We start from the raw sequence: 23,461 nt of genomic DNA on the forward strand, positions 1-23,461 counted from the left end.
AGTGATGAACCTTAGGTGTAGTTGACCTAGTTTGACCAAATTCGATTGTAAATTGATGAATATGTATGTATTAAATTGTTGAATAGCTTCAATACTCATAATACTGGCTTGTGGATTGTTGTGCATTAAACTTTGTTGAAAATAAATTGCTTGCGGTTAAGGTGAGTACATAGTATATATATGTATGTATGTATTCGATTAATTATGGTGGCTCTAGTGTGTCGAGACTCACTAAAGTATAATTGTGGTGATATAATTTGTGGTGTCTCTAGTGTTTAACTAGAGTATAATTTGTGGTGGCTCTAGTGTCTAACTAGAGTATAATTTTTGGTGGCTCTAGTGTCTAACTAGAGTATAATAGTGGTGGCTCTATAGAGTATAATTTGTGGTGGCTTTAGAAGTGTTCTGGATCACTCTAGAGTTGTTGTTGACATGTAGTGCGTCTTGAGGTGAACTTACTTCTCGGATGTAAGTGGGACTCTAATGGTGTGGGTGATGCCTTAGTTTGCCAGGGAACAATTGATGGTGTGCCTTTTTATGTTTATATATTATGTTCTCACTAAGCGTTTCGCTTACTCCGTTGTGGTTTAACATTTTGTAGGATCGAGTCACGATAAGGGTAAACATGTGGAGACGATAGATTGATTGTGGATGCTTGACTTGCTTAATGACTTCACTTGATGCTTATGTGCTATTTATTTGATGCTTGTAGGTAGATGATGAATATAGGAAAGATAAACCCGAGACTCACGCTCTTGTACTTCTTGTTAATGACTAATGTATATTTTGCGTTAAGGTTTACAATTTTGTTGTAATTAATGGGTCACGAGTACCAAATGTTTAACAGCACTTTTTTGAATGTTAGAATGTGTTTAAATATGAATGTTGAAATTCTTAGCATGTGTGAAATGTTTTGAATCATTGTTTTGGGTCAAAAGTGTTGTAAAAGGGTTGGAACTGAAGTTACAGCAGGTGGTGTGCCGCACCAAAAGGTGGATTTTGCTACCGATGTCGAAATTATTGGTTTTTGGTAAGAATCCTAATTTTTAATTTGTGGTTCATTTGGGGTTTAGGGTTTATGTTTGGAATTGGGTGTTTGTGTAAACCTAGGATGGTGTATAATCATTGTTTTAGTGTTTAAATGATGAGATATGAATGTGTTATGTGAAGTTAGGGTTTATGAGATTAGTTGGGAAATTGGGTGGGTTATGTTAGTGATCTTAATCAATGTTTTTAAGCATAAAAGCTGAAAATTGGGAGATGTTTATATGTAAAGGTTTACCTAGCAAGTGTTCTTTCAAGTTTTGATACTCACTAGTTTGTAATTTTATGAAGTAATTTGATTACATGTTACTTAAGTTAAAATTTAGACTTATGTTGTTAAAGATGTGAAAAATTCATGTATTTGAGTTAAAATTAAGAGATGGCAAATTTAATACAATTCAAGTCTCAAGAACTTTGAATCAAATTTGTAGACTAATTAGGGTTGTTTATTCGTATGTTTTGAACAAATATTATGATTTTGAAGTTGTCATGAAAGAAATTGGGTCAAGTTGGCTTTATCCACGATTGTGATACTTGAACCCATGTTAGTTAGGCGGCAGGTGTGAAAGTGGTCAAAATTTGTGTTTAAAGTTGAGCATAGTAATTTAGTGAAAAATGGGCCAGGGTCGAATTGGGTATTGATGTTGGGACCCCGTTCCAGGCATGGCGCGTGCCTAGAATTGATGTAGTAATACTTGTGAATGTTTAGTAATATGTTAATGGACATAGTAATACTGTAAGTTGTTATTGTAAAGGTCTAAATGTCGGTTGTGTGACAAATAGCAATTTCTCAAAGTGCAGATCTGGTTCAGTAGTACTGTGTGCCGCGCATAATGAGGGCGCATCCCGCAGTATAAAGGAGTTAAAATCAGAAGCTGAACATATAAAATTTACCAGATCATGTTGTTGTTGGAATTCTTAGCAGGTGTGAAATGTTCGGGATCATTGTTTTGGTCCAAAAGTGTTGTAAAAGGGCTGGAACTGACGTTACACCAGGTGGTGCGCCGCACCTGGAGCAGGTGGGCTCCACCAAAAGGTGGATTTTGCTACTGATGTCGAAATTGTAAAATCTAGTGTGTTGTTGTTGAAATGTCCCGTTCTTATTGATTAAAAACGTTCCATATTAATTGATTTCGTTGCGAGGTTTTGACCTCTATATGAGACGTTTTTCAAAGACTGCATTCATTTTAAAACAAACCATAACCTTTATTTCATCAATAAAGGTTTAAAAAGCTTTACGTAGATTATCAAATAATGATAATCTAAAATATCCTGTTTACACACGACCATTATATAATGGTTTACAATACAAATATATTACAACAAAATAAGTTTCTTGAATGCAGTTTTTACACAATATCATACAAGCATGGACTCCAAATCTCGTCCTTATTTAAGTATGCGACAGCGGAAGCTCTTAATAATCACCTGAGAATAAACATGCTTAAAACGTCAACAAAAATGTTGGTGAGTTATAGGTTTAACCTATATATATCAAATCATAATAATAGACCACAAGATTTCATATTTCAATACACATCCCATACATAGAGATAAAAATCATTCATATGGTGAACACCTGGTAACCGACATTAACAAAATGCATATATAAGAATATCCCCATCATTCCGGGACACCCTTCGGATATGATATAAATTTCGAAGTACTAAAGCATCCGGTACTTTGGATGGGGTTTGTTAGGCCCAATAGATCTATCTTTAGGATTCGCGTCAATTAGGGTGTCTGTTCCCTAATTCTTAGATTACCAGACTTAATAAAAAGGGGCATATTCGATTTCGATAATTCAACCATAGAATGTAGTTTCACGTACTTGTGTCTATTTTGTAAATCATTTATAAAACCTGCATGTATTCTCATCCCAAAAATATTAGATTTTAAAAGTGGGACTATAACTCACTTTCACAGATTTTTACTTCGTCGGGAAGTAAGACTTGGCCACTGGTTGATTCACGAACCTATAACAATATATACATATATATCAAAGTATGTTCAAAATATATTTACAACACTTTTAATATATTTTGATGTTTTAAGTTTATTATGTCAGCTGTCCTCGTTAGTAATCTACAACTAGTTGTCCACAGTTAGATGTACAGAAATAAATCGATAAATATTATCTTGAATCAATCCACGACCCAGTGTATACGTATCTCAGTATTGATCACAACTCAAACTATATATATTTTGGAATCAACCTCAACCCTGTATAGCTAACTCCAACATTCACATATAGAGTGTCTATGGTTGTTCCGAAATATATATAGATGTGTCGACATGATAGGTCGAAATGTTGTATACGTGTCTATGGTATCTCAAGATTACATAATATACAATACAAGTTGATTAAGTTATGGTTGGAATAGATTTGTTACCAATTTTCACGTAGCTAAAATGAGAAAAATTATTCAATCTTGTTTTACCCATAACTTCTTCATTTTAAATCCATTTTGAGTGAATCAAATTGCTATGGTTTCATATTGAACCCTATTTTATGAATCTAAACAGAAAAAGTATAGGTTTATAGTCGGAAAAATAAGTTACAAGTCGTTTTTGTAAAGGTAGTCATTTCAGTCGAAAGAACGACGTCTAGATGACCATTTTAGAAAACATACTTCCACTATGAGTTTAACCATAATTTTTGGATATAGTTTCATGTTAATAATAGAAATCATTTTCTCAGAATAACAACTTTTAAATCAAAGTTTATCATAGTTTTTAATTAACTAACCCAAAACAGCCCGCGGTGTTACTACGACGGCGTAAATCCGATTTTACGGTGTTTTTCATGTTTCCAGGTTTTAAATCATTAAGTTAGCATATCATATAGATATAGAACATGTGTTTAGTTTATTTTAAAAGTCAAGTTAGAAGGATTAACTTTTGTTTGCGAACAAGTTTAGAATTAACTAAACTATGTTCTAGTGATTACAAGTTTAAACCTTCGAATAAGATAGCTTTATATGTATGAATCGAATGATGTTATGAACATCATTACTACCTTAAGTTCCTTGGATAAACCTACTGGAAAAGAGAAAAATGGATCTAGCTTCAATGGATCCTTGGATGGCTCGAAGTTCTTGAAGCAGAATCATGACAAGAAAACAAGTTCAAGTAAGATCATCACTTAAAATAAGATTGTTATAGTTATAGAAATTGAACCAAAGTTTAAATATGATTATTACCTTGTATTAGAATGATAACCTACTGTAAGAAACAAAGATTTCTTGAGGTTGGATGATCACCTTACAAGATTGGAAGTGAGCTAGCAAACTTGAAAGTATTCTTGATTTTATGAAACTAGAACTTTTGGAATTTATGAAGAACACTTAGAACTTGAAGATAGAACTTGAGAGAGATAAATTAGATGAAGAAAATTGAAGAATGAAAGTGTTTGTAGGTGTTTTTGGTCGTTGGTGTATGGATTAGATATAAAGGATATGTTATTTTGTTTTCATGTAAATAAGTCATGAATGATTACTCATATTTTTGTAATTTTATGAGATATTTCATGCTAGTTGCCAAATGATGGTTCCCACATGTGTTAGGTGACTCACATGGTCTGCTAAGAGCTGATCATTGGAGTGTATATACCAATAGTACATACATCTAAAAGCTGTGTATTGTACGAGTACGAATACGGTGCATACGAGTAGAATTGTTGATGAAACTGAACGAGGATGTAATTGTAAGCATTTTTGTTAAGTAGAAGTATTTTGATAAGTGTATTGAAGTCTTTCAAAAGTGTATGAATACATATTAAAAGACTACATGTATATACATTTTAACTGAGTCGTTAAGTCATCGTTAGTCGTTACATGTAAATGTTGTTTTGAAACCTTTAGGTTAACGATCTTGTTAAATGTTGTTAACCCAATGTTTATAATATCAAAAGAGATTTTAAATTATTATATTATCATGATATTATGATGTACGAATATCTCTTAATATGATATATATATACATTAAATGTCGTTACAACGATAATCGTTACATATATGTCTCGTTTCAAAATCATTAAGTTAGTAGTCTTGTTTTTACATATGTAGTTCATTGTTAATATAATTAATGATATATTTACTTATCATAATATCATGTTAACTATATATATAACCATATATATGTCATCATATAGTTTTTACAATTTTTAACGTTCGTGAATCACCGGTCAACTTGGGTGGTCAATTGTCTATATGAAACCTATTTCAGTTAATCAAGTCTTAACAAGTTTGATTGCTTAACATGTTGGAAACATTTAATCATGTAAATATCAATCTCAATTAATATATATAAACATGGAAAAGTTCGGGTCACTACAGTTGTGCCGCAATTGTCCCTAATTGCGCCGCAGCAGAGTAAGGGTGCGCCGCACATGGTGTTAAATGATAAATTTGTCGTTTTTCAGTATTGGTTTGTCGTCGTTAAACAAAATTTACAAAATTTAAGAAATGTTATTATCAAATTGTACATTTCTTTTGCTTTAGAGTTTTAATTATAGCTTTTTAATTATTTACATTTCTGTTTTACATGCATAAAATAAATGTACGAAGGAACTTTACCTTATTGTTTTTATTTATCTGTGAAAGTAACTATTCATCTGACTAAGAGTAAAAATAATCTAAAACTATTAAATTGGAATGGATGAAGTATTATTTTTACTTCTCTTAAGCAAGGCCGGTCCTGAAAGTTTTGTTGTCCGATGCGAGATGACAATAAGATGCCCCTATTAAGATTTATAAACTTACTACATTGAGTGTTTGAAATGTTAGTTTATATTGCTCATTCTCACATTAATATCTTAACAAATACTCTGTACAGTGTAGTGTAACAGTTTGAAGAGATAAACTACTATAATGACCCGCACTTTTTCGATCGTTTTATACTTATAAGATTAATATTTATATAAATTAAACCTTACCAACATGATAAGCAATCCAAATTGTTGAGATTTATGTTTCCGAAAAGAGTTTTACACAACGTTTGACCGTCTAGTTTGACCGATGATATCACGAACTATACAATATATGATAATTATACGTTTGTGTATATATATGTATATATACATATTTAACATGATTAATGAATGTTTTAATACCTCATTTTGTATTAATAACAATAAGTTATAAGTATGTTTTGAAACTACTAACTTAAGTTTTCAAAACGATAACCATACGTAACGTTATTTGACATAAATACTTATAATCTATAATGTTTATACATATATCGTATAAGTAATGTATTTAATCACTTTTAAGGACTTAAATACATAAAACCATATAAGTGTATTCACAAAAGATAGCTATATTTGAATCCTCATTCCATTTTTCACAAAATTTCTATACGTATATCTAGAGTATAAGTACTCGTATCATACCTAGCTCCTATACGTATTTACTATTGGTATATACACATCAAATCACCACCTAACTAGCCCTTGTTACTGCCCTAAGGTAGAGGTAATTGCTTTTGTATGATTATTTGACAAATACACAAGATTACAAGCTAAAAATTTTGTCCTTGCCCCCCCCCCCCCATATCACGTTTTTAAGGAGACTCATGGATCATCATTTTGATTCATTTTAACTTCCAATTTCTAGCTAAAAACACACACTCTTTCAAGAACCTTAAACTCCATAACAATCCAGCAAGTTACCAAGAAGATCTAGCCATAAAAACCTTACTTAATCACCATAAGAAAACTCTTACAACAACACTTCAAGAAATCCTTCCAAGAACACAAACTTACTTCCAATCTTTCATCCAATTCCATCACCCTTTTGGTTCTAGCTTTTTACTCCTCTTTTACAGCAACCTTGTCCAAGGAACTTGAGGTAGTAACTATGTTCATAACCTTATTCGATTCATATATATATAGCTATCTTATTTTGAGGTATAAAATTTTAACAACAAGAACATAGTTTGAATGTTTTCAAACTTGTTTGCAAACTAAATAGATCCTTCTAACTTAACTTTTAAAATACTTCAAGACCTGTAATATATCTTAAATATATGCTAATTTAACAAGGTTTAACTTGGTTTTTCAAAGAACACCTTAAAAACTGTTTTTACGACGTCGGAGTGTAACCGGGGGCTGTTTTGGGTTGGATAATTAAAAACCATCTTAAACATTGAATTGGAGGTTTATTTTCTGGAAAAATAATTTTTACTATGAATATGTTAACGCATAAAAATTTTATGATTTAACTCAAAGTATAAGTATTTTTAGAAAAATAATCATTTAAGGTTGTTTACATGATGGAAAATGATTAACTTCATAAGTTTCACCAAAGTTTGACCTATGACCTGTGATTTCGAATACAAACTAAGGTATTTACAGTTCATATTCTTAAAGAGGGACTCGATCCAAGGAAGTGGCAAGTTGAACCAACGAAAACGGAGTTGTAACGAAGAAACTATGACCAAAACGAAATCGGATATCCAAGACTAATTTAGCTACGTGATTAATTGGAAAAAAATTAAATAAATCACATCTTTCTAAAATAACATGATATTATATATATATGTACTCATAATTTAATTTTATATGGTTCAGGATCACCCGTAAACAATACGAGAAGATTAATCATAAGATCCCATGATTGTACGCAACACGTCATTTGACAACACCGGTACTTTATGTACGCAACACGTCATTTGACAACACCGGTACCGTGGGTCAAGATTAATCTCGACCAATACATATACGATGGGGTTTTTATTTATTTCATTGGGGGTTTATTAATCACCTAAAAATGAACCATTTAAAATTGAATTACTAACATCGAACTGCTAACTACGGACTAAGGAATTATTAAAAGTATTATAAGTATATATATGTGACGATTGTTTAAAAAGAAAAGGTATTGATATATTATATATGGTTAGGTTTGTGATATCAATCGGAGACCAAGTCAAAATTACATATCTTCAAGACGAAAGTGAGTATATAGTCCCACTTTTAAACTCTAAATATTTCGGGATGAGAATACATGTATTTTATGTTTTACGATATGGACACAAGTAACTGAAAAATATATTCTACGTTGAGTTGTACCACTGGCATACTTCCCTGTAGCTTGGTAACTGTTATTTACAGCGGTATTGTAAACGCGAATCCTGTTGATAGATCTATCGGGCCTGACAACCCCAACCGGACTGGACGACCAGTATTCAACGGTTGCACAGTACTTCGTTTCGTGACTACACTTGGTACGGTGTAGTAAGATTTCATAATAAAGGGAATATGCGACGTGATTAAATGTTAAGTATGGTTACCAAGTGCTCAACCACTTAGAATATTTTTATTAAAACGTTTATATATGAAATCTTGTGGTCTATATATATATATTGCTGCCAGCATTAAACCTATATCTCACCAACTTTATGTTGACGTTTTAAACATGTCTATTCTCAGGTGATAATTAGAAGCTTCCGCTGCAACATGTTGAATTTAAACAAGATCTTGAGTATGCATATTTGTGTCAAAAATAAAACTGCATATCGGAGGATTTGTAATGTAAAATATGCTAGAAATCGTATTGTTATCATCACATGTAAAGTTTGTAAGTCTAAGATTATCGCTAAACGATAATCATCTTTTTATTGTCTAAAGCTTGTATTAAAATAAGAGTTATGGTTTGTAATGTAAAATAAATGCAGTTGTTCTTTTAAAAATGTCGCATATCCAGGTCAATACCTCGCAATGAAATCATACGTTATCTAACTCGTTCTTATGGTTAAGGACGGGTTATGACATGTGGTATCAGAGCGGTGGTCTTAGCGAACCAGGTTTGCATTAGTGTGTCTAACTGATAAGTCGTTAGGATACATTAGTAAGTCTGGACTTTGACCGGGTCTGATTTAAAAACCATTGCTTATCATTGTTGGTTAAAATTTATATGTAAATATTGTGTAGTACTAATGGGTTAGTTGTTGTGTGATAGATGTCGGGCTCAAAACTTGTCATCACGTTCAGCGACTCCGAACCAGAATCTTCAGATGGTGTTCCAGTCATTAACCTATCCGATGACGAAAATAATATCTTTGGGGAAGACTCACAAATTCCGGATGAACCGACTATAGAGAACCCGGAAAGTGAACCCGAGGAGGAAAGTGAACCCGAGGAGGAAAGTGAACCCGAGGAAGAAATACAGGAAATTACAAAAGACGAGTTCGAACTAGGAAAGAAACGAAAGGCTAATGAATTAGAAAATTCAAATCCCGAGTTTAGTAAGGATGATGTGGCACCAACTCCACTAGACACTACCACCCCTATTCCCGCTATTCCTATTCGTTCTATCCCGGAATCCAGTTCTTCAGTCCCACAGCCAAAATATAGGCAGACAGCCAGGATAAGCGTTAAGCGATTCTTTGAACCCAAACGTCCTAGAAAATAGACCAAACGATGCGCTGCCGTATTAAACCATGGGATCATATAATGTTTTGTATAATATTATTAGTGTGGTTTGTTTAATGTTCGATGTAAGATAAGCATATGTAAAATAGTGAAGTGTGAAATGCAATAATTTTCCATGGTTAAGTATTATTTAGATGGTAGTAATTGATTCTGTACTAAGCTATTAAGTATGGACATTAACGGGTAGGTACTACCCTAGATATAATTATAAAACGCTAATAAGAAGAAAAGGCTTTTATAATAATACCTGGTTCATATTATTAATAAGCTATAATGTACTGTAAATATACACTACATCTATAATATTCCATGTGAATAATTATTTTCTTTTCATTCTTATAGAAGAATATGGCGCGATTGAACCGAATGACGGAACAAGAAATCCAGGAACTCATCAATCAGCGAGTGAACGACAGAATGTTATGGGTCGAGGCTGCAAGAGGTGCTGCAGTTAACCCAAATCCTCGTGTGGGGTGCACTTACAAAACTTTTCAAGCTTGCAAGCCCTCATCATTCAGTGGAACAGAAGGACCGGTCGGTTTAACCCGGTGGATAGAAAAGATGGAGACTGTGTTTAAAATCAGTGGTTGTGTTGAAAAGGACATGACCAAGTATGCATCGTGCACTTTACAAGATAGTGCACTCACATGGTGGAAAAATTATGTGAAGGCTGTAGGAGGAGATGTAGCTTATGATACTCCGTGGGAAGAATTCAAAACAATGTTAATCAACGAATATTGTCCAAGGAACGAGGTTAGGAAGTTGGAAGATGAGTTACGAAGTCTGAAGGTTATTGGTACTGAAATCACCAACTACAATCAGCGATTCATGGAATTAGTTTTGCTATGTCCTGAATTGGTTCCAACCGAAGAACGGAAGATTGAAATGTACAAAGATGGTTTGCCCAAAAAGGTCAAGGCAAATGTTACAGCATCGAAACCTAAGACAATTCATGAAGCTATAACCATGGCAAACGAGCTAATGGATCAGGTCATCATGGATAAGAAAGTATCCAATACTGATGTGAAGGTATCAGGTAACAAAAGAAAGTGGAATGGAAATTATGATCGAGGTAACCAACAACAATCTTTTAAGAAACAAGAAAACACGCAAGGTGCGGGTAGTGGTTTAAGCTTTGGTTATAAAGGACAAAATCCTTTATGCAACCGATGCCACAAACATCACTCTGGTTACTGTAATGTGGTATGCAACAAATGTAATCGAAAGGGTCATCTTGCTGAAGATTGTAGGGCTCTCGTTACAAATACAAATGGTACCAAGACTCCTGCCACCAATGCAAATAGAACTGCTTTGGCTACCATTACTTGTTTTGGGTGTGGAAAACAAGGTCACTATAAGAGCCAGTGCCCGAATCCAGAGAAGAATATCGGACCTGCACGTGGGAGAGCATTTGTTATTAATGCTAGAGAGGCATGTGAAGACCCGGAGCTTGTTACGGGTACGTTTACCATTAATAACTTATCCGCATCTATTATATTTGATACTGGTGCTGATAGAAGTTACGTGTGTAGAGACTTTCACGCTAAATTGAATTGTTCATCATTACCTCTAGATGCTAAGTACATGATTGAGTTAGCTAATGGTAAACTAATTAAAGCCGATAAAATTTGCCGTGATTGTAAAATAAATTTAGCCGGAGAAACATTTAAGATTGATTTGATACCCGTAGAATTAGGAAGTTTTGATGTAATAATCGGCATGGACTGGATGTCCAAAATAGGAGCTGAAGTTGTGTGCGCCAAGAAGGCAATTCGCATTCCTCGTAAGGATAAAATGCCAGTAATGATTTATGGAGAGAAGGGTAACTCAAAGCTAAAACTCATTAGTTATTTGAAAGCTCATAAGTGCTTGAAGAAAGGGTGCTATGCTATCTTAGCACATGTTAATAAAGTCGAAAAGAAAGAAAAAGAGAAGTGCATCAATGACGTGCCTGTGGCAAGAGATTTTCCTGAAGTATTTCCGGAAGAGTTGCCGGGATTACCTCCATTTAGATCTGTAGAATTTCAAATAGATCTTGTACCAGGAGCTGCACCGGTTTCCCGTGCTCCATATAGACTTGCACCGTCCGAGTTAAAAGAACTTCAGAGTCAGTTAAAAGAATTACTGGATCGTGGATTCATACGACCAAGTACTTCACCGTGGGGAGCTCCAATTTTATTCGTCAAGAAGAAAGACGGATCTTTCCGAATGTGTATAGATTATCGTGAATTAAATAAGTTAACTATCAAGAATCGGTATCCACTACCGAGAATTGACGACTTATTTGATCAACTCCAAGGATCATGTGTGTACTCGAAAATTGACCTAAGATCGGGCTATCATCAATTACGTGTCAAAGAAGAAGATATACCGAAAACTGCTTTTCGGACACGCTACGGTCATTACGAATTTTTGGTCATGCCGTTTGGATTGACGAATGCGCCAGCTGTATTTATGGACCTCATGAATCGAGTTTGTAGTCCATATTTAGATAAGTTTGTTATTGTTTTCATTGATGATATTCTTATCTATTCCAAGAGTGAGCAAGAGCATGAGCAGCATTTAAGGTTGATATTAGAGTTGTTAAGAAAAGAACAGCTATATGCTAAATTTTCTAAATGTGCTTTCTGGTTGAAAGAAGTGCAATTTCTTGGCCACGTTGTTAGTAGCAAAGAAATTCAGGTTGATCCAGCAAAAATTGAAGCCATTGAAAAATGGGAGACTCCTAAGACACCAATGCAGATACGTCAATTTTTGGGTTTAGCCGGTTATTATAGAAGGTTTATTCAAGATTTTTCCCGAATAGCTAAGCCGTTGACAGCGTTAACGCAAAAAGGGAAGAAATATGAATGGACTTCTGAGCAGGAGAGTGCATTTCAATTACTGAAAAAGAAGTTGACTACGGCGCCTATTTTATCGTTACCAGAAGGGAACGATGATTTTGAAATATATTGTGACGCTTCGCGACAAGGTTTTGGTTGCGTTCTTATGCAACGGAAGAAAGTTATTGCATACGCATCCCGACAATTAAAGATTCACGAGCGGAATTATACGACGCATGATCTAGAACTAGGAGCAGTCGTGTTTGCATTGAAGATATGGAGACACTACTTGTATGGGGTTAAATGCACTGTGTTTACTGATCATAAAAGCCTTCAACATATTTTCGATCAAAGACAGCTGAACATGAGGCAACGTAGGTGGGTTGAGTTAATAAATGACTATGATTGTGAAATTCGTTATCATCCCGGGAAAGCGAACGTGGTGGCCGACGCTCTAAGCAGAAAGGAACGAGAACCAATTCGAGTACGAGCGATGAACATAAAAATTCGCATGAATCTCAACTCACAAATCAAAGAAGTTCAACGAGAAGCACTTACTAAAGAAAATATAGGAAATGAAATAATGAAGAAGTATGAGAAGCAACTCGTTATACGGGAAGATGGAATTCGATATTTTGCAAACCGTATTTGGGTACCGAAGTTGGGTGGATTAAGGAAGTTGATATTGAATGAGGCACATAAGACAAGATACTCGATACATCCTGGAGTTGGAAAGATGTACCAAGATCTTAAGACACATTATTGGTGGCCTAATTTAAAGACAGACGTTGCAACATATGTTGGGGAATGTTTAACTTGTTCCAAAGTCAAAGCTGAACACCAGAAGCCGTCAGGGTTACTTCAACAACCAGAAATCCCAGAATGGAAATGGGATGGTATTACCATGGATTTCATCACGAAGTTACCAAAGACTGCCTGGGGATACGACACCATTTGGGTGATTGTTGATCGTCTCACCAAGTCTGCACATTTCTTGCCTATAAAGGAAACGGATAGAATGGAGAAACTATTACGATTGTATATAAAGGAAGTTTTTTCAAGGCATGGAATACCTATTTCCATTATATCCGATCGTGATAGTAGATTTACATCAAAGTTCTGGCAATCACTATAGGAGGCCCTAGGAACTCGTTTGGATATGAGTACCGCGTATCATCCGCAAACCGACGGGCAGAGTGAAAGAACGATTCAGACTCTTGAAGACATGCTCAGGGCATGTGTGATCGATTTTGGAAACGGATGGGATAAATATCTACCATTAGCAGAATTCTCGTATAATAATAGTTATCATGCGAGCATTAAAGCTGCGCCATTCGAAGCATTGTACGGAAGGAAGTGTAGATCTCCTATTTGTTGGAATGAAGTAGGAGATCGACAATTAACTGGTCCTGAGATCATACACGAAACGACTGAGAGGATAGTACAAATCAAGGAGAGATTGAAAACAGCCCGTAGTCGCCAAAAGAGCTACGCCGATGTTCGAAGGAAACCATTAGAGTTTCAAATCGGTGACATGGTTATGTTAAAGGTGTCACCGTGGAAAGGTGTAATACGCTTCGGAAAAAGGGGTAAACTGAACCCAAGATATGTAGGCCCGTTCAAGATTATCGAACGCATTGGACCGGTAGCTTATCGACTCGAGTTACCACAACAACTCGCCGGAGTACATAATACATTTCACGTCTCAAACCTTAAGAAGTGTCTTGCAAAGGAAGACCTCACCATTCCTCTTGAAGAAATCCATGTCGACGAGAAACTACAATTCATCGAAGAACCAATCGAAATCATGGATCGTGAAGTTAAACGGCTCAAGCAGAACAACATACCGATCGTTAAGGTTCGTTGGAATGCTCGAAGGGGTCCCGAGTTTACTTGGGAACGAGAGGATCAAATGAAACAAAAATATCCACACTTGTTTTCCAATGACGCAAAATAGGTACAATTTTAAAATTTCGGGACGAAATTTATTTAACGGGTAGGTACTGTAATGACCCGCACTTTTTCGATCGTTCTATACTTATAAGATTAATATTTATATAAATTAAACCTTACCAACATGATAAGCAATCCAAATTGTTGAGATTTATGTTTCCGAAAAGAGTTTTACACAACGTTTGACCGTCTAGTTTGACCGATGATATCACGAACTATACAATATATGATAATTATACGTTTGTGTATATATATGTATATATACATATTTAACATGATTAATGAATGTTTTAATACCTCATTTTGTATTAATAACAATAAGTTATAAGTATGTTTTGAAACTACTAACTTAAGTTTTCAAAACGATAACCATACGTAACGTTATTTGACATAAATACTTATAATCTATAATGTTTATACATATATCGTATAAGTAATGTATTTAATCACTTTTAAGGACTTAAATACATAAAACCATATAAGTGTATTCACAAAAGATAGCTATATTTGAATCCTCATTCCATTTTTCACAAAATTTCTATACGTATATCTAGAGTATAAGTACTCGTATCATACATAGCTCCTATACGTATTTACTATTGGTATATACACATCAAATCACCACCTAACTAGCCCTTGTTACTGCCCTAAGGTAGAGGTAATTGCTTTTGTATGATTATTTGACAAATACACAAGATTACAAGCTAAAAATTTTGTCCTTGCCCCCCCCCCCCTCCATATCACGTTTTTAAGGAGACTCATGGATCATCATTTTGATTCATTTTAACTTTCAATTTCTAGCTAAAAACACACACTCTTTCAAGAACCTTAAACTCCATAACAATCCAGCAAGTTACCAAGAAGATCTAGCCATAAAAACCTTACTTAATCACCATAAGAAAACTCTTACAACAACACTTCAAGAAATCTTTCCAAGAACACAAACTTACTTCCAATCTTTCATCCAATTCCATCACCCTTTTGGTTCTAGCTTTTTACTCCTCTTTTACAGCAACCTTGTCCAAGGAACTTGAGGTAGTAACTATGTTCATAACCTTATTCGATTCATATATATATAGCTATCTTATTTTGAGGTATAAAATTTTAACAACAAGAACATAGTTTGAATGTTTTCAAACTTGTTTGCAAACTAAATAGATCCTTCTAACTTAACTTTTAAAATACTTCAAGACCTGTAATATATCTTAAATATATGCTAATTTAACAAGGTTTAACTTGGTTTTTCAAAGAACACCTTAAAAACTGTTTTTACGACGCCGGAGTGTAACCGGGGGCTGTTTTGGGTTGGATAATTAAAAACCATCTTAAACTTTGAATTGGAGGTTTATTTTCTGGAAAAATAATTTTTACTATGAATATGTTAACGCATAAAAATTTTATGATTTAACTCAAAGTATAAGTATTTTTAGAAAAATAATCATTTAAGGTTGTTTACATGATGGAAAATGATTAACTTCATAAGTTTCACCAAAGTTTGACCTATGACCTGTGATTTCGAATACAAACTAAGGTATTTACAGTTCATATTCTTAAAGAGGGACTCGATCCAAGGAAGTGGCAAGTTGAACCAACGAAAACGGAGTTGTAACGAAGAAACTATGACCAAAACGAAATCGAATATCCAAGACTAATTTAGCTACGTGATTAATTGGAAAAAAATTAAATAAATCACATCTTTCTAAAATAACATGATATTTTATATATATGTACTCATAATTTAATTTTATATGGTTCAGGATCACCCGTAAACAATACGAGAAGATTAATCATAAGATCCCATGATTGTACGCAACACGTCATTTGACAACACCGGTACTTTATGTACGCAACACGTCATTTGATAACACCGGTACCGTGGGTCAAGATTAATCTCGACCAATACATATACGATGGGGTTTTTATTTATTTCATTGGGGGTTTATTAATCATCTAAAAATGAACCATTTAAAATTGAATTACTAACATCGAACTGCTAACTACGGACTAAGGAATTATTAAAAGTATTATAAGTATATATATGTGACGATTGTTTAAAAAGAAAAGGTATTGATATATTATATATGGTTAGGTTTGTGATATCAATCGGAGACCAAGTCAAAATTACATATCTTCAAGACGAAAGTGAGTATATAGTCCCACTTTTAAACTCTAAATATTTCGGAATGAGAATACATGTATTTTATGTTTTACGATATGGACACAAGTAACTGAAAAATATATTATACGTTGAGTTGTACCACTGGCATACTTCCCTGTAGCTTGGTAACTGTTATTTACAGCGGTATTGTAAACGCGAATCCTGTTGATAGATCTATCGGGCCTGACAACCCCAACCGGACTGGACGACCAGTATTCAACGGTTGCACAGTACTTCGTTTCGTGACTACACTTGGTACGGTGTAGTAAGATTTCATAATAAAGGGAATATGCGACGTGATTAAATGTTAAGTATGGTTACCAAGTGCTCAACCACTTAGAATATTTTTATTAAAACGTTTATATATGAAATCTTGTGGTCTATATATATATATTGCTGGCGGCATTAAACCTATATCTCACCAACTTTATGTTGACGTTTTAAACATGTCTATTCTCAGGTGATAATTAGAAGCTTCCGCTGCAACATGTTGAATTTAAACAAGATCTTGAGTATGCATATTTGTGTCAAAAATAAAACTGCATATCGGAGGATTTGTAATGTAAAATATGCTAGAAATCGTATTGTTATCATCACATGTAAAGTTTGTAAGTCTAAGATTATCGCTAAACGATAATCATCTTTTTATTGTCTAAAGCTTGTATTAAAATAAGAGTTATGGTTTGTCATGTAAAATAAATGCAGTTGTTCTTTTAAAAATGTCACATATAGAGGTCAATACCTCGCAATGAAATCATACGTTATCTAACTCGTTCTTATGGTTAAGGACGGGTTATGACAACTACACCAAAAAATCATAATGATAATGATAATTCATATTATAAGTCAAGTCTGAGATCGATATATTCAAAAATTAATTCTAATATCAAAGCTAAGTTCTTTTCTAGTCGGAATAGTATGACTTGATACCAGAAAAAGATTATATATCAAAAATATAATATAACTTTTTACTAAATTATTACATACTCTTTAGAATTTGTTTAAGATGGCATAATAACCATAACTTATTATATCAATAAAGTAAAATACTACTCCATAATCAAGATAGATAAAAAAAAGAAATATAAACATAAATAATTTTTACTGAGTTAAATATATGAAGTTTTGAAAGTCACTAGATGTTCCCATCATTTCATAATTATCAATTCATTATTACTTAAAATATTCATATAGTTTCAAAAGGTACATGTAAATGCATTACCTATTTGTACTACTCCCTCCGTCTCATTTCAATAGTCTACAGACAAAAAATACGCAGTTTTAGAAAATCCCACTAACTTTATTTCTCCACCAATGAAATATCTTCTCTCTCCAGATTCACCAATAAAATATATTCTTTTCTTTCTATTTATGGAAGTTGACTATCAGAATGAGACAGCCCAAAATGGAATACTGCCCTATTGGAATGAGAGGGAGGTAGTATAAAATAATGTACACAATTTTCTCTATCCAGGTCACTCCACCTTTTCCTTTTTCCTTTTTCCTTATTCTCATTCATCTCTTACCCATTCTCTGCAACTTCGTTTTTTTTTAAGAAAAAAAAATTCGAACGCCATATTGATGCTCTTTCTAACTTGATGTCCAGTGCGGTCGCACATGCGGCCTAACCCAGGTCCGGCTCTGCTCTTAAGAAATCGTTTTTAAACACTAGCAAAGGACTCTAATGTTTTTGTTTTATTTATTTATTATATATATATATATATATATATATATATATATATATATATATATATATATATATATATATATATTACCGAGTATTTTGAAAGGCAAGCCATTGAATTTGAATCTCATTTAGAATTTCAAGAACTCTCTAAATCGATATCGATATATTACAGTATTAAAGTTTAATATTAATGATTATGGCGTATCATCAGAAAATATATAAACAGCTAATTATATGGAAATGTGGGTGTGTCAAACTTGTAGCCAAATTTAAGCAAACGATAATTTCAATCGATCCTATTAATTTAGGGAGAGATTTGTAGGTAGGCATAAATCAAGTAATAAAGAAAATAAATATGATTTCACATTCCATATTATAATACAACACTAAATAATACAGTTTAGGTGTCTCTAAATTTAAACAGTTTTTTAAAAAGATGATGATGATACGAATGAAGGTGCCCGATAAATTTGTATTAGAAAAATCGGTATGCAACCATGGATTTTTCATGATGGCTCCCAACAGTTGGAATCCGCAGACGAAAACACTCGTTCGACCACTTCGACTTCAAGACCAGACCTCTGTTACTGTCTCCATCTCACAACATTCTCGCATGATGATCTCTGTAAAACTAGATGATGATCACCATCATTTTAAAATTACAAAGGCCATTAAAAAAGCAATAAAGGTATAATATACGCACTCAATCAAAATTGATACATTTTGTTTTGTTTCAAACTAATTAATTGAATGATATATATTGTGTATGTAATGAATTGAATTGAAGTATCAAGTAAAGAGGATGTTAAGGTTGTCCGAAGAAGAAGATGAACGCATTAACGAGTTTCATAAGCTACATTCTGATGCTGCGGAAAATGGTTTTGGACGTCTTTTCAGAAATCCCTCTGTTTTTGAAGACATTTTGAAAACTTGGCTGTTATGTTGTTGTAGGTATATTTGTTAGTTCTTCTTAGTATCACTAAAAAAATATTTCTCATTTTAATTATATTTTACGCTTTAAACCGTGAATGATTTGACATGTTCTTGACTATCAAAAAGTTAATAACATTTAAAAAATTTTAACACTATATTTTTTCACGTATTAAAGTTAGCGTGAAAAACTCATTGAAAAAGTGTTAAAAACTACTCCAGATTTGTTGTAGTGCAGTTTTGTACACAGTTAATTTTTATTATATACACAACGATTATGTTTTATAGTATTGTATTATAACAACACTATAAATCATGATTGATTGTGTACATAATATTAATGATTGTGTACATATGTCTCCAATTAAAATTAATTAATGATCGAATCGATCAATTTGTTTGTATATATAGATTTAAAGAGAGTTTAGAGAAGGCGGAACTACTTTGTAAGGTAACTCGTATAAAAAAGAGAGGTAGAAGAAAACAAGGGTACAAAGAGCCAATAGCAAATTTTCCAACAGCGCAAGAGCTGTCAAAGTTGGACATAAAGACACTAGCAACAGAATGCAAATTGGGGATTCGAGCTGAAAAAATCTTGAAATTCTCAAAGGATGTAGCGAGCGGAGAAATCAATCTGCTAGATTTCGAAAATGTTCGAGATGGAGATGAATTGTACCGTAAGCTGATGACCATAGACGGGATTGGAGATTTTATTGCTTGTAACGTGTTAATGTGTATGGGTTTTTATAACAGAGTTCCAGTTGACTCCGAAACCGTTAGACACATCAAACAGGTTCGTTATATTATTAGTTAACTAAGTTTCATCAGTAGAATTTAAATGATACAGTATATGCTTGCTTAGTAATTAATTAATTTAATTAATTGGTTAATGAAATTGGATGATGATGTCAGTTACACGGAAGAGAAGATTGTGATAGAAAGAATGTGGCTAAAATGTGTGAGGAGATATACAATAAATATAATCCCTTTCACACTCTTGCCTACTGGTATGTAGTAACTTGTATACTTACTCATCTTTTAACTATTTATTATTTGTGTGAATGATCGAAGTTTATTCTAACACGATGACTCGATGAGACAAGGCTAAAGTTTGGGTTTTTTAACCAATGCACCTATTAATTACATATAATCAATCTGCCCATCCTATTAATCAATCTACCTGAAAGATGGAGCTCCAGATTGACCCAGGAGTTTTCTCCCAAATCCATTCAAGATTCAAACCCGGTCGGCCTGCCCTTCAGGATGTTTAAGGATCCGGTTCCTGCAATGTGATTCGCGTTTCCTCCCGAAAACGCATGCGTGCGTGGCATATGAGAGTATTCGATCCCGATTTACTTGTCTTTTAAAAAAAAAAAATTACTTATATTTTTGTGATATTAGTCTCCCTAAAGTCCATAAATAATTTATTGGCCCATTTTATAATTTAGTTGTGTATTCCAAAAACCGTTAGAGATATTTGTGTTACAAAGGATTTATTATATTTTTAGTGAATCATAAATTGTTAACTAAAATTTTCTGATTTGATAATATATGTTTGATGTTAAGGTTCGAACTAGTGGAATACTATGAGAGCAAAGTTGGGAAGCTTAGTATGTTGGAGAAATGTAATTACCAAAGAGTTGCGGGAAGCTTTATAGATAAATCCAACTCCACCCCGTCCTCTAGCCCGACTTGACGTAAAGCATTGTTTACTTTGACATTAAATTTGATTTGTCCATCTTTTTTTTTTTTTTTTTTTTTTTTTTTTTTTTTTCTGAACGGCAATTTGTGTCCATCTTTTGAAACACGATTCTAGACTGGTTTAAATTTGGAATTTTGATGAAAAATACAAGATACAAGATCATATTGAAAATGCTTCTAATAACTCTAAAAAGGCATTAATTTTGCCTTTGATTTGATGATAAAATAAAAGTAAAGTAATCAATGATGTTATACGTACATCAAATAAAAGGATGAGATAATCATAAAATGATTCACGGGGCCCAAGCTTATAAAGCTACAAGAAATTTTTGATAAAATATAATCTAAAAGCATCGTTGAAACTTGGATCTATTAATGCAAACTTATTTTTTGATTTACATTAAAAATAAGTATCCTCTATCACCAAATAATAATTAAAATATCTAAAACACGTTGTTCAGAATCGGTTATTATTCGTGTTACATGTATAACAAGAACTCTTCACATAAAAAAATTATTAGTGACTTAACAAATAATCATAACAGGATTATTCGTGTAATTTTTTCTAAGATAATAGAACATAACACAAAACTTTTCGATTTTTACAAATTAATCACAAAACATTTTACACTTTTTACAAATCAACCACAAAACTTTTCACTTACTACAAATCAACTACATTACTAAAATTAACACAAAACTTTCTACTTTTTACAAATCAACCACACAAATTTTAACAATATTTACAAATAAACCACAAAACTTTTCACTTATTACAAATCGACCAAACAACTTTTTACTTATTATAAATCATCCATGATTATTATTGTTTAACTTTTTTATTTACTACAAAACAAAACCATAACTATTCATTTAGTACAAATTAAATACTAATTATTATTGTTATTGTTATTAGCTAGTCCGAACCGGCCCGCGCGATGTGGCGGTGGCTTTCGGCTGGCGTATTCATATTTAACGCAGTTTTATTTACATAAGGGAAAACGGGCCATCTGTTATGCGTCGTTGTTGGTGTCGTCGTATTTAGTGTTTTTTAAAATATGTCCGGTTCGAACGTAGTTAGTTTCGTTTTGTTGATAAAATTATTTCGAGCCTAATGGTGCTGGCGTAAAAATTTTACTCGCGGTGAGCAGGAATATACGGGTTGTCGTTGTGTTTAGCGTTTTTTTTTAAAAAGTGTCTGTTTCGAACGTAGTTAGTATCGTTTTGTTCATAAAATTATTTCGAGTCTGACGCTGCCGTCGAAAAAAATTTAACTCGTGTCGAGCGGGAAGATACGTGTTGTCGTTGTGTTTCGTTGTGTTTAGCGTTTTTTTGAGAAGTGTCTGTTTCACGTATAGTTAGTCCCGTTGGGTTCGTAAGATTTTTTCGAGTTGAATGGTGGTCTCTGAAAAATTTAACTCGCACCCAGCGAGAAGATATGACCCGTAATAAATTCGAGTGGAATTAGTTTCTTATATTTTAATTAAATTATATATTTACACTTTTTACCCCTTAAAAGTGTAAACTTGAGGGACCGTTGTGGAAATATAGGCGAAGTTGAGGGACCGTTTGTAATGTGAACACGAATTCAAAACTACAATAAGATATAGCTGAAACTACAACATTTCCTACCACTTTTAAATTATAAAATTTATACTTTTTACCCCTTAAAAAGTGTAAACTTGAGGGACCGTTGTGGAAATATAGGCGAAGTTGAGGGACCGTTTGTAATGTGAACACGAATTCAAAACTACAATAAGATATAGCTGAAACTACAACATGTCCTACCACTTTTAGTATATAAGGTTGTTAATAATTAATTAATAATTAATTAATTAATAATTAATTAATAGTATAACTGTTACTATTTTATCTTTTTCATTTATTTTGTTTAAAGTTTGGGGTTTTTTTTACCATTTCAATTTATGTCCTTTACTTGTATTTTTCCTCTTTTTTCTCAATCGTTAGCTAACGTTCCTCTGACACAACGCGAGGCACACATACTCGTTGTTTCTAAGATAATAGAACGGATGTAAGAAGATTTTCATTTTACAAAATTTACTATCTATCCACATTATATGTTATCTCTATATTTGTTGATACCTAATTCCGGCTAGCGACTAACAAGTATCGGTACATAACTAGAATTACTTAGCGTGATAGGGTGGAATGCCGATTGATGTTCACTCTCGGAACGAATCCCGACAGACCCAGTTCACGACCAGAATGTCGTGGAGTGACTTTCTTGAGGAATCAAACTTTGAGTTGGTCCGTTTAGCGCTCTGCGGCTAAGTGTTAATGTTAAAGTATTGTGTCAGATAAAGTGTATCATGAAATGTCCCGTTCTTATTGATTAAAAACGTTCCATATTAATTGATTTCGTTGCGAGGTTTTGATCTCTATATGAGACGTTTTTCAAAGACTGCATTCATTTTTAAAATAAACCATAACCTTTATTTCATAAATAAAGGTTTAAAAAGCTTTACGTAGATTATCAAATAATGATAATCTAAAATATCCTGTTTACACACGACCATTACATAATGGTTTACAATACAAATATGTTACATCGAAATCAGTTTCTTGAATGCAGTTTTTTTACACAATATCATACAAACATGGACTCCAAATCTTGTCCTTATTTTAGTATGCAACAGCGGAAGCTCTTAGTATTCACCTGAGAATAAACATGCTTTAAACGTCAACAAAAATGTTGGTGAGTTATAGGTTTA

The 23,461-nt window shown here is 33.2% G+C and overlaps 1 protein-coding gene across 1 annotated transcript; it reads left to right on the forward strand.

Annotated features, from left to right (window-relative positions):
* The first annotated feature begins 18,534 nt into the window (after positions 1-18,534).
* LOC139875518 (uncharacterized) lies at positions 18,535-20,724 on the forward strand. The gene is made up of 5 exons (XM_071862853.1): positions 18,535-18,786; positions 18,886-19,049; positions 19,440-19,821; positions 19,941-20,035; positions 20,595-20,724. Exons 1-5 carry the CDS (start codon positions 18,535-18,537, stop codon positions 20,722-20,724), a joined length of 1,023 nt encoding a protein of 340 aa, XP_071718954.1.
* The last annotated feature ends 2,737 nt before the right edge of the window (positions 20,725-23,461 follow it).

The sequence above is a fragment of the Rutidosis leptorrhynchoides genome, chromosome 11 (assembly GCF_046630445.1).
Source record: "Rutidosis leptorrhynchoides isolate AG116_Rl617_1_P2 chromosome 11, CSIRO_AGI_Rlap_v1, whole genome shotgun sequence".
Taxonomy (NCBI): Eukaryota; Viridiplantae; Streptophyta; class Magnoliopsida; order Asterales; family Asteraceae; genus Rutidosis; species Rutidosis leptorrhynchoides.